Genomic DNA, 13,771 nt, shown 5'->3' with positions numbered 1-13,771 from the left:
TAACAAGTAACACCACTGTTCAATAAACATCAAAGATGTCACCCACACATCCATTCCTTAAATTGTAATACAGCAGGGCACATCTCCTTTTCTGTAATCACCTTCCTAACTTTCTACTTAACTTTTGTCAAGAGATTAAGATGCCTATAAAATACAGCAAGCTTTCCTTCATATGAAACATTGAATTCATTACGAGTACTTCCAGCATTGGTGAAAAAATTACCTGTATATTTCCAATGTTAAAGAATCTTGTCGCCCACTTCCTTAGGCATTCTACTTTCCCCAAGGAGCCAGAAAATCCATTAAGCTTTATTAATGTCTTCTTATAGTTCCATATGGTTTGCTTATTTTTGTTCGAAAATGTTCAACAATATTCCCTCTTCTTAAGAAGGCATAGCATTTTACTCTATTAAGTTTACAGATAGATTACAGGCTATATAATCAATTTACTAAAATTATGTGACAATCTTATTGTATAAATACACAAGAGTCCATTTTAAAATGATTCAAACGCAAGATAATATTGTATTTAACTCCATGCATAAGTCACAATTGAACAATAAATATATAAGACTGTTTGCTATGGCTAATGCCATTTTCATAAATTATAAAAGCAACATTTTTCTTATGCAGAGGTGGTTCTCGGGTTAGACTGCATGAGAGACATTTTTAGCTCAACGTTTCTATCCCGTTGCAGGGAGCGTCTTCAGGAGCGAAGACTCCCACTTCGCTCATCTCTCAACAGCTGCGAAAGCCTCCGTTCTACGAACATTTTTCTTAGTTATGCAACTTCTGATTACTGAAATCACATTGACCCAAAAGGATCTCAACGACCACCAATGAAGCTTTGACCACCTAACTAGTGTGAGGTGATCAGTTTCATCTAAATTCAAAAGTTAAAGCTTCATGCTTCAAAATAATTTAAGGCGGAGTTTCCCCATTGAACATTACAAAACTTCTGGGAGAGTGGCTCCAACTTCTAGTTCCTAATAAACCCCTACAGCAAATGAAAACTAAATATTACCTTACATCAGAGTACAAAATCAAACTTGACAAGAAAACTATCACCAATCAATTATGCTACATGATCTTCAAAAGACCCATAGAAGATATAACAAACCCAAATCTCGTGAGCATGATTGGTCATGTGGCAACACTCTCATCAATATGAAAACACATCCCGTCATCTCAAATAATTTAAAACCATATCTCGATGGATACGCAAATACTATATACTTGATAATAGTAATATAATGAATAGATACTTAGGTATCCCCTTTTTTCAAAAGTGAGAACATTGATGTCTCCATACACTCACCTTCAGAATATCTGCTGAAATGTACTCCAACACAGCAACAACATAGAGGGATACTTGAGAGTCTATCTTGTACTGAAGGGCTTCCTGTGAGTTCAAATGAAGAAAAAATAAGGTTTATGTATCTCTACAGCAAATAAAACAATTCATGCTAACCATATTTTCAATTATTGAAACATGTATTTTCCCATCTGGACTGTAAAACCATCAAATATCAACAAAAATGTATCACATTAATGCATGTATGAAATGTGATTGAAGTTGAATCAGCTACAAGCCATTTCTGAGGAAAGATCACAATTGCCAACTTAAAGAGGGATATTTTAAGATGCTATATGATCCCAGGGACACCAAAAAATCTTTGTTTGCCATCAGATTTCCTTCCCAAGACCCGAATCAACAGAGTGATCAAAATGCCCATATCCTATGACAGGAATGGAGCCCACAACCTTCAGGCTCAATTAAAAATGCTTATGTTGAAATGAGGGCCAAAAGAATAAAGACCATATTGAAGATCATAACCCCCATAAACCAATGTGAATATGTAATGATACTTCTGATGGCCCCTGTACTGGGATGCCAGTGAGCACCATCTGCAATTAGGTATCCAAAGGGTCAACCTTAAAAAGTTAATACCACTAAAGTTGGCACTTGAACCAATGGCCTTTGGGTTAACAGATAAATCACCCCACTTTAACCAGCTGGCATGAGTGGCATAAAAGGCCCTTTCAAAGAGTAATTTCTCTGAAAACTTAACAGTACATGAATTAAGAACCCAAATGTTTGGACTATGTGGCTCAATGAAGTAAATATTATACATGAAAGCCGAAAGAAAATTGGGGCCCTGCTCCTAAGAAAATTGAACATTAAGACTACCACAGGACTGTTGTGTAAGAAGAGCCCACAAACACCTGAGTTACTATTCAATAAACCAAATATATGCAATGAGAATAATTTCAATAATCTTATAGTTTAGCTGATGTCGTTAAAAGGTAGTACATATATTAATTTTCCTCTTATACAACCCATTTATCATATTCTACACACCCTGACCCCATCTCCCAACTAACTTAGAAGGGAGGTCTCAATGGGTAATGGTACAAGTAAAATACAAAGATTGCTGGATCAGAAACTTGTAACGAAAAAATAATTTATATTTTCAACGGAGATGAAGTGGTACTCCCTGCTTAGATCTGGCTGTGACTCCAATTCAGATACAACTAACATTCAGGTAATTGATAAATGTGACTTTCATTCAAAAAATTACTAGCCACATCACATATAGCCATCTAATATATTATATACTGTGCTACTAGCTAAAGAAAGTACACTAACAATACAGCCCCATATGTCAGTTGATGCTTAATATCAATGATCAGCAAATAAATATATACATTTACAAAATTTATACATTGTAACTATTATATGATGCATATTACTTTTTAACTTCACCAATATATGTAAAAAAATTTCCTCTAACTACCCTATCGATAATGGATGAAGGAAAAAGAAAATAATTAGTAGAATAGCCCATGGAAAGGAGGTCTACCAATAAAAAAATCACAGGCAGCTAGTAACACTTGACTGGAAGTAAGGAAGCACAACATTATAACATATATCTGTACTGTTTTCTTTCTGAAAGTGAGTCATGATGGCAAAAAGAACAAGATTGGTAGCAAAAGAAAGGTAGTTCAACATGAAAGCGATGAAGGTCCAATGGAAGGATCAAATTACAAATTGGGAGGTTCTGAAGGATAAGTGAAGAAAAGAGACTAATTAAAACTCTGAAAACCAACCGCATCAGATAAATTCAGAGATGTCATGGTTGGACAAAGACAGACATTGAGGGATAACCAACAGAATGAACTAGAGTGAAAAATCCTGGATAAAAAATATTGAAAAAATAGTCACAATTATCAAAGAGAACAAATATGGAGGTATTAAGAGGTTAGTCAACCAAAAAAATTGAGGAGAGAGCTCCAGTAAACCAATCTTAGGATTAATTAACAGGGAATATGATGATGATACAAAAATTAAAAATTGAGGGAAAAGTGGAGTTAAGGAAGCTTGTTACTGATCCAACTATAAAAACTGAAGAGTCTATGACATTAGCCCTATAAACCGGCAATATACAAGCAGCCAAAGCCCTTTTCCATTACTTTCCTTGGAAACCTAATCTCAGATTTATTTACAGGCACAGAATGTGATCCCCATGGATTGAATCAACAATGGACAGTTCACGCACCTTGAGCATGTGATGAACCCTATCCACTGGCAGCACCAGTTGAGATTTCTTCCGGCCATGTGTCAGTGCATCCTTGGCATCTGAGAGGGCCCACCTGTCAATGGGAGTAGGAAATGTTCCCCTCACACGCTCCTCCACATCCGCAACCGAATGGGGAAGAGGTGGCCTGGCACACAGCATCCCAAGAAGCCTCAGGATGAGGCCTTCAACGTATTCTAGGGCGTCCTCCCGAGCAGTCAACGAGGGATGAACTTGCTCCAAGACCTGAGTGGCATGAGAAATGGAGGAGAAAAAAAATTTAGCCATGAAAGAGAAGAGTTTCAAATGAACCTGTTCTAAATTACAACAGTCATTTAACAGACATCAAAACAACAGTATTACCTGCCAATAACCACATAATTTACCATTGATTGATAAAGTGGAGGTACAGCTCATTAATTGTAAGGTCTAGAAAATTTTAAACTCGCATATCATGGTGGGAGGACTAGCTCCTTTCCCAGACTGGTTTCACAGAAAGATATGAAACCCTAAAAATCAAACCTCTCAGGTGAAGCTGGAGGTGGCCAGTGACAACACATAATACTCAGTGTCATTGCAGCCCAGTGGTCCAGAGTTACCCCAGCAAAACTGAATAATAGTGGGCATCAGAACCTTCTGGGGCAAAACAAGCAGGCGAGGAATTGTCCTTCCTATTTTGAATGCCCTAATATCATGCCAAATGGCTTTGTTTTAGTTTATCTATGCCTAGACCTTTGGGCTAATACTTGAGATTTTGTTCTAATCGAAAAGAGGCAAAAGTTTAAAGGAAATATTATGATTATTTTGCTTGACTGAGACTGTCCCAGTATTCTCAGAGTGATTTAGAAAATATTTGGAGAATACTTTTTGTGAAGACATGCCAGAATCTATGTTGAAATCTCAAATATTGTGAGGAACAAGTATGGATGAAGTAGGAGGAGGTTTAATGGAGTATGATGCTCAGAAATTAATTCTTGGCCTCAAATATTCTAGAGATGAATATTATTGAGATAAACAAAACTCACTTCTGAAAAGTTACATTTCCACTGGATCAAACAAAATTTCTGACATACATCTGCCCATGTACCCCATTAATTCAAATATTTCATAAGCTGATGACATTTACATAACTTAATTGTATACCTGTTTATCATGGATAGTTTCCTATTAATGGCCACAGGGTCCAAAGTTAAACCCAGTGAATAACCTAACAGAGAACCCATGAACTTCATTTCCATGAGCCTATGACGGTAATCATACATATGCTACTCATTGAATGGAAGAGGAGTATTATTCATATACTGAATGAACAATATCAATTGTTATTAATATGATATGAGCATCATCCCCCAGCATTAGCTATCAAAATTTGCAGACAACTGATGACAAACATCCTCTTCATTTTTGTCTCCAGATTGGGTTCAACCAACAGTGTCAATGAAGAGAATGCATTGAAACCCATTGACAGATAAATTAATTCACTTAACACTAATAAAAGCAACAGCCATCAGCTCATGATCCAATATCAAATAAAAGTTGCCCACTCTTTCAAATTTCAGCTGCTTCATGAACATTCTTTTCTTATAATGAGTAGAATATTGAGCACAATAAGGCAAAAAATGTATTCATGTTAGCATTATAAATTACTTACATTTCACTTTTCAAATATTATTCAATGTATTCCCTCCATGCATTACTTTAAAAAAATAAAATTAGAGCATTACTGCATGCTGTACCCCTTGTACATTTGCCAAATATTTTCATTTTCCAAACAACTTCAAAAGATAAAATGGGCCACAAGAGAATTAGGTTACTTCCAACCTATTCATGTACCTCATTGACATATGAGAAATGAACCACCGCATAACACGGTCGACACTTAGTGACAAACTTATACATTAATGAAGAAGAATCTGCTTACAATGATCGAAAACAAATTTTAATAAATAAGTTATTTGCAAATGAAATACTCTGATTTCAGACAAAATTAAATCTATCTTTCTGTGCTCAAATTTGCTTCTTAATTATAGCTGTGGGCGCTGATTAACAGAAGCCTCACTATTTAACCGTCTGCCGAAAAGCTTAACCTTAATGGTAGCCTGCATGACATGAATCTTCACAATCCCCACTGCACTATATCTAAGCACTTTGGATTAATGGATCCGTATTTATAAAGTAAAAACTATGCAGATTTTGAATAACTGCCTATCATTTGATTATTAAAAAATACACAATTGTGACCAGCTAAAATGTTTCTTTCCACCAATTTCTTAACGAATGATAGACAAAATATAACCAAATGTTCTACTCCTTATGCCACGAGATTCAAGACTAACAGTTAATGTTACGGTCAACGGGGAACTGCCTATTCCCCCCTAGAATACTATTTTATTAGTGCTAACAGAAACAAAATTTCCTTTGACTACAATTACTGACACAGGATAAACAAGACAACTATATAACTAAAAATTCATTAAAATATATTTTTAAGAGATTGCCACATGATATTTGACTGAAATTGGCTGCCAGGTAATGAATAAGTACATATCCAAGCGATGATAAGATAGTTATTCGCGAGGATCACCACTTTCAACACTTTCGCAAAACGTTATTTTATTGATTTTTTCTAGTAATTTCAAAATAGCTTTATATTATAACAAATTCACTCATAACATAATATTTGACACAAAATCATAAGTAATGCATTAAAATTTGGTCTAAAATTGAGCTTGGACACTGCAAAACAACCTTACTAGCAAAGAGAATTGACCAAAACTTGGGTCCTTACCTTCCGCAAGGAGTTCACAAAAACGCCTTTCCACTTCAATGCATTTTCCTCCTTTTCGAAATCGTATGCAATTGTATCTGAAGCTACCGATGGTGATGAGAACATTTCAATTCTATAAATCAAATTATCTTTTAAACTACATCTAAGTGGCTTCTGTCGGCCATGTTTACCACTAGCGAAAAAGATCCTGCCATAACAACAGTTTTCAGGAGAACAAACGTTATAACTCTGGAACTGTACGCGTCAAATATTTCATTATTACCATTTATCTTGAATTTCTAAAAGTTAAAACCACGATGCAAGCAAATTTCCGTTTTTCAACACATCCTATGCAGTCCATTTTTCCAGAGCCACCAATAACACATGCATCATGAAGATCACTCTGCGCATGCGACATTCGATGCGCGATATGAGAAATTTAAGTGGAAGAGTTATAGATAATTTTCATAGATATGAATAGTATAAATTGTAGGGTTGGGATAAATTTGCACTGAGATAGTTTTTATTGCTTTTGAGATTTGTTTTGATAGTGTTTCCGTTATAAAAATTAACTATAATGTCACTCTAATGCACCATGTATTTAGTGCAAAGGCGCTTTTATTTCTAAGCAAGTGAATTAAAACATAGAGAATGACTCTTTAAGAGAAAACAAAAGTGAGTATGGTGTGGTTTATAAGGCAATATGGTCCTCGCCTATTCAACCAGCTGAGGCTCATAAGACAGACCTACTAGCTACATAGTCTCAATCACAAGGTGGTATCTCTTATCCTCTAGAGTTCTCCAGGTATTACATTTGAATAACAAGTATTTCCATCGTCCTTTAAGATGCACAAAGTTGTACCCATTTATAGATCACCTCTGTAACTTAAGACCAATTACCCTAATTGACTAATTTGAAAGATTTTTGAATGATCGTTTGATTAACTTACTAGAAGGCAAAAACACAATGGATCAATAAGGATTTAAGGCTGACAGATCTACTATATCTGCTGCATTGATTACTCTAAATTACTTGTCAACAGCATTTGATCATGGAATGGAGACAGTGGAACTATTCCCAAATTTCTCCAAAGACTTTGATTATGTTGATCTTATTTTCTTACTCATGGGTTGCAGTAGTTTAGGGGGTATAGCGTTGGACTACTAACCAGAGAGCCTGGGTTCAATTCCTGGGCAAGCCACTCTGGGCACCTGCAGCGCCACCCAAGCTATATGATTTTTCGGGTATCCAATCTTCCTGGGAAACCATAACCATCCCAGATAAAGGAACTGGACCCCCTACCCTGATGTGTGAATTTCACACGCCGTCAGGCTTAGTGCTGGGTGAAATCTACCATCACCTGCCAAACCGACCTTCAGGTTGATCACCGTGTTTTTGGTTTTTATTATCTTACTCAATAAACTTAACAGATAGAGCATTAGGGAGCCATCTCTTGACTGGATTAAATCATACTAATAAAATACATAGAAGGTGTAAAGTTCCATATCAACACAATGGTCTGCAGTGTTTATCTATCGGCAGAAATGTGAATATTGGGGAACCACAGGGGTCTAGATTTTAGGACTAGGTTGTCCCTTGTATACATAAATGACTTGCCCGATTAACTTAGCTCTGTCAATGTTCTTCAAGTAATTCTTTGTGCTGAAAATGCTTATGTATGTGCTGTAATCTGACGAATCCTTATAAAAACTTGGTATATAAATGTGAAGAAGCTTTACAGCAGATAGCACTTTAGTGTGCATCTAACTGCATTTATATTTATGCCAAAAAATCACAAATGATATGTTTTTGCCTAAATCGAAATGTAATAGTTATTTTAAAACAAGAGGTCTATTAGCTGGGTTTTGCCTACTATAATTCTATGGTTTATTTTTTTATGTCAATTTCACTGGGTTATGTTCACCATTCAGCCAATAAACTGAGTACGTTTTTTTAACATTCAAGTGTTTAAAGCAAACTTTAATCAAGATGTGATAAATCCTATGCACTTCAGTGATTTTTATTGACATATCACATATAATATCTCCTCCTGGGGTCTCAGCACATGCCCCAAGAATTTTCAAGGTACCAAAAGAGTTTTTAGAATTCTTCCTGGAAAATCTCATCACTCACTTTGTCGACCCTTATGCGAATCGGGCAAATACCCAATTTACCATTTAACATTCACTCGCCATATCACGCAAAAGGATGCCAAATGAGAGGAATACAATAAAACACTTGAAAATATATATGAACACCTTTTATTGAAATTATATATTTGTCCGAGTACCAGAGAGTACAAAAGAAAAATTGCAGATTTAGTATTAGACACATGAAATGGGAATAACAACAATATCAAGAAGAAAAGTATTCACTGCTGCTATAGAACATTCTTTTCAGTAAGACATATTTCAACTTACACTTGAAGGATGTAAGGCACATTGAGGTTTTTAATTCAGCTGGCAGTTTGTCCCACAAAATGAGACCCATGTTAAGGGCCCCTAGATAAGAACAGTCAGAACATACATAATAAATACGCAAGTTATTAACCAAACGATTGCTGTGCTTATGTTCATCTGCATCATTATAAAATATTGTTATATTCTTTTCCAAAACACAATTGCAGTACATTCAACAGAATTCTATAGTGATACATCTAATCAATGTTATCACGCCAAATAAATTCATTCATGATGGATTGGTATAAGTCTTCAATAAAATTTTTAAGGATTTCACCTGGAATTTGGCCGAATATCACAATACAAAGCAACATTTCAGCAAAGAAGATTAAATGAGTGTAACATCTTTGTGTTTAGTGAATAATATGAAAAGTTTCTACTGCAGTATTTAATGTAGAATATTTTTTTTCCTTCTGGTATAAGAAAATATAACATCATAAGGTTTTTAATATAGCAAGGGTGAACCTTTTATAAGTTTATGTCATAATTTTTGTGATAAAACCTACTCAGCTAGCTGATGGCTAACACAGAGTGGATAAACATTCAATAAATCCATCATTTCAAGATATGGTGTATCATGGAGAGGCCAGCATAATAATTGACAATTGTTAAGAATTTATTTTACTCTCTTTTATGGGCTTTATTATATGGATTCCATTAGGATGAACTAAAGAATGGTCAAGCATTAATTAGCCAGTCATATCAAAGAATAAAATCTCTTAGAGCAGAATGGCCAGTGTGGATGAAAAACAAATGCATGAAAATGAGGGTAATGGTGCCCACAACAGATAAGACTAAGGTAAAAAAAACAATGTATCTTTCCACTAAATTTTGTGGAAAGATGCATTGGTTTTTTTTACTCCAGTGGTAATGGATTACCACAAACTTAAGACTGAAAACATTGGATATAAATGAGAAGGCTAGGTTAAAATTAACGTTGAAGGGAACGAATTAGATCTGATAGAATACATCACTTATTTATGTAGAGTTTTAGATGAAAATGAACATTGTAGTTGGGACATTAAAAGAAAAATGGCATTAGGCAAAGAAAGATTAGAGGCTTTCAAGATGTGGTTATGGAGAAGAATGGAAAAAATGGCGGACAGAAAGGTACATAATGAAGAAGTGCTCGGCATAGTAGGGAAAAGGGGGATCGGGATGGTGCGGTGGCCAACGCACAGGCTTCCCACTGAGAGGGCCCAGGTTCAAATGCTGGACGTAAGACATATTTTTCAGTGGTATCCCGATCCCTACTTGAGGTGCTTTCTGGAGAACACTTTGAGTGAGTATGAAGTCCGTCGGATGGGACATTAAACTGCGGACCCCTTTCGACAAGAATAGGCTACTGCTGACTCCGGGTTTCTCTCCACCCTTCCTTCTCCAGTCATCCCTATTGGTGCAAATGACCTTAGCTGTTGGTCGCCTCCCATAAAAACTACTACTAGTAGGGAAAAGAGAATGGTAAGGAGAAATAAAGCTAAAAGTAGAAGTCTTTTTGAAAACCATCAATGAATAAAAGTATATTATTAGAAATAGAAATACTGACTATTACTAGTACTAAAAATTAGTATTTTTATTTCTTTCCATATAAAGAGAAGGGGAAATTTGAGTAAGATAATAATGGGGATAGAGGGTGTATTGAGTTGCAATGGACTGTTAAAGACTGTGATAGAGGGGTAAACAAGGTAAAAGAGGAAAATATTAGGCATACTGGGAATGGATGTAGCCAGTATGGGAATTTAAAAAAACGTTTCATCAAAAATCTATGCTGGTCTGTATTATATTGTTGCTAATACCTAAATAGAATGGCTGTGAAGTCATATTCCCTGAAACCAAACTGGTTCTCACAAAAGGGTTCATTTTCTTCATCCACCAGTCTTCCGTTCATGATCTATTTTATCATTATTTACTTTAATTCTTCAATGTTCCTTCAATAACGCATTGGTTCTGCTCAAATAATAGTAGTCATTCCATGACAACATTGCAGCACAATTGTTCTAAGATGGCTTCCAAGTTTTTATGCATGCTGAGCCTCTTGATCAAAGTTTCTCCCATGTTGCTGTGTGTTGCTTCAGGAACAAAGAGTGCACCTAATCTTTTGGCATTGCTCACTCTAACTAAGATAATATTGAGCCACATAAAACTAAATACAACAACATTTTAAAGCTACTTGAGCTTAATTAAATCACTGCAAAAGTCAATTTTTAAAGATTGCTGCAAGGTTCGTTGCTGAGTTTATCTATCCTTTTCAAAATCTCACTTAGTTTCCCTAAATTATCTCCTGATGTTTTGTTAATTCCACCATGTTTCCTTGGTCCTTTTGGTTTCTTGTATTAGTTTATTTTGTAATTAATCTCTGCTCATATTTAGCCTCATCTTCATATTTATGTTCTTTAATTTCTCGACTCTTCCTATTTATAATCCATTGCTCCAAACTTTGTTATACCAAGCATGTCTACTTCTTTCTCTATTATACAGTGATTGTCTTACCTTCACTTTTACTATTCAAATATTCAATTTATGAATCGGATAGGATTTCTTCCTCATAATATTAAATTATATGACGTTAAAAAAATGTAGATAACAAATTCTATCAGCATTCATTTAAGAGGATCTCACTGGTAGTATTTTGACCGCAATAAGCTAAAAATGCAGTTCTCAAGTTGAGTCTATATGATAAAGTCCTAAAAAGGGCATTAATTTTGGGCATAAGAAAATTATTATTATTATACAGCATAACTACAAAAGTGCTATAAATTTAAGAAATTCAAAATCAGTCATAATAATGCAGTTAAGGGAAGAGCTCAGAATGAGGCATAGGATTTTTCGTTGTTTGTACTCCTACTGTAATCTAAAACCCTGCTTTGATTTAATACTTACCAAAATCAATCAACTTTTTAAAAATTACTTCTCCTTGTAAATACTTTCCGCACATTAATTCACATTCTATTCTGACAACAAAGGAGCTTCCACCAGCCCATCCCATGAGATTTAAAATTTCATGCTCCATTCCGTCTTTTAGTGACTGAAGATGAGGTTCTGGAGCCCTCAACTTCTATTTTAAGACTTTGATAACCTCCTTTGTTTGATATGAAATTTCTTTTAAATTATGGTATACCATCTAGCCCTTACTAAGATGTCACACCTTTTTTGAAGGCAGTGTTCATCATTGTGGGTTATCAACCAAAGTAGTAGTGTGTATCCAGTTTCTGAATTATCATATTCTCAGCCAATTTCATCATTCTCTCACAGCTATAAGGGATATATATTAATATACTTATCTTTCAAAAGGTAAATATATTTTTAAAAGTACATAACTCTGTTTTGTTTCATGGTAAAATTAGCATTATGGCTTTCATAGTTCTTGTCATCCACTACTCTGTGAGTTGACGAGGGATCTGAAATAACACAGCCATGGAGGTCAGGACTGAAAAAATGAAGAAATCTTGAACAATGCATCGATGCATTTATTTAATTATTTTGACCAATATATCAGAAACAGTGATAAGAATATAAGTTTTAAATCTCATAGGTGAGTTGTAATCCAGGCTTCACAGTGATAAATCACTTTTTGCTATTTCTGAGTCATAAAATACAAAATTGAATTTTACATCAATTTCCGTTGTTTCCAGATTAAATCAAAAATATTTTCTGGATGTTAACTTGGGAATTTATGCTTTTTCATTTAGCAGTGATGCAAAACCAACTTTATCAAACATTTAGCTCTTGGATCTTTAAGTGTCCAAACATTTAATTTTATAAGTCACAGAGTGGGAGTGAGAATAAGTTAGATGCAGCTTTATATGTCACATGTAATTTCTTTTAATGTATACACATATATTAGGTTCCTAATGATAAGATCAATCAGTATTCAGCATTAATTCAATTCTAATAGTTTTCAATGGGGAAAGCCATGGAAAAATCAAATTAATCCTATGGTGCAAGTAGGCAATAATAAGAACATACTTTCTAGTATAGGACACATCATTAATAATTGCATTAATATAAAACCATAGACACAGTAATCAACCCAAAGGTTCTTTTGGTAGGTGATAGTATAGCACACCCTACAGTACTAAGCCCATGTGAAATTCACACATCATGGTGGGGGGGGGGGGGGGCAGTTCCTTTCCCAATAATTGTATACATTAATAAAAAAACTAAACTGGAGATATGGACTGCAATAAAAAAATCTGTCTAATTTTTCATCAGAAAACTGACCCACATTATTGCATGCATTATTAAGAAAAGTCTACTGGTCACAGTAGGATTTGGGTGGACAAAGTACTGCTGCACATTTGAGCCCCACCTACCATATAACTAAGGACCCTAAACCTTTTAGTTTTAAATGTATTCATCTCAGTTGGTAACCCACGCAGTATTGGTTTGTCCAACCACTCCAAATGTACCTCAGCATGCTACTGAATTGAGCAGCTGGTAGCGGTGGAGCTGGCAACACCGTGTATTTTTTAACTCCATATCTGACTCTCCTGATCTCATCCAGCATACTTAATCCATCTACCTAGTTTACTAAACACTCTCCCCACTCAACATAGTGTTCAATATTCCATTGACATGCAGATTCCCTGCATCCTCTTTTATTGCCTTCCCAAAATTTCTTCCGAGAACATTCTCTCTTCCCTTGCCAGGCTCTGAACTTCTAAGCATATTTTCCATTCTGGCCATTTTATTCTTTCATTAATACTCCACATCGACCTCTAAAAATTTTTCAATCTATGAGGGTAAAAAATAACAGAAACTTTACACTGCAAATGTCCTACGACCATGGTTTCGATGCTGCACATCAAAACCATGGTCGTAGGACATTAAAAGTGTGTGGAAGGGTAAAGTTCTGTTATTTTTTACCCTCATCATGATGAAATTCCACAAAGTTAAACCTGAAACTGTTAACTTTCCAATCTATGCTTCAAAAACTAAGCATCAGAGCCATGCAAAACTATGCATG

General features: G+C 35.1%; 1 protein-coding gene across 1 annotated transcript in view; it reads right to left on the bottom strand.

Annotated features, from left to right (window-relative positions):
• Positions 1-6,706, bottom strand: part of LOC139688017 (protein son of sevenless-like) — a 49,218-nt gene extending 42,512 nt beyond the window's left edge. Inside the window, exons 1-3 of the mRNA XM_071585421.1 lie at positions 6,367-6,706; positions 3,561-3,824; positions 1,319-1,402 (exon numbers count right to left, since the gene is read on the bottom strand). Of these exons, the coding sequence (XP_071441522.1) occupies positions 1,319-1,402; positions 3,561-3,824; positions 6,367-6,471 (453 nt within the window). The 5' untranslated portion in view covers positions 6,472-6,706. The remainder of the gene's footprint in view (positions 1-1,318; positions 1,403-3,560; positions 3,825-6,366) is intronic.
• Positions 6,707-13,771: the final 7,065 nt, after the last annotated feature.

This window comes from Hetaerina americana, unplaced genomic scaffold (assembly GCF_022747635.1).
Source record: "Hetaerina americana unplaced genomic scaffold, ioHetAmer1.1.p SCAF_2, whole genome shotgun sequence".
Taxonomy (NCBI): Eukaryota; Metazoa; Arthropoda; class Insecta; order Odonata; family Calopterygidae; genus Hetaerina; species Hetaerina americana.
The sequence above is the reverse complement of the archived record's forward strand: the minus strand, read 5'-3'. Positions and strand labels throughout refer to the sequence as shown.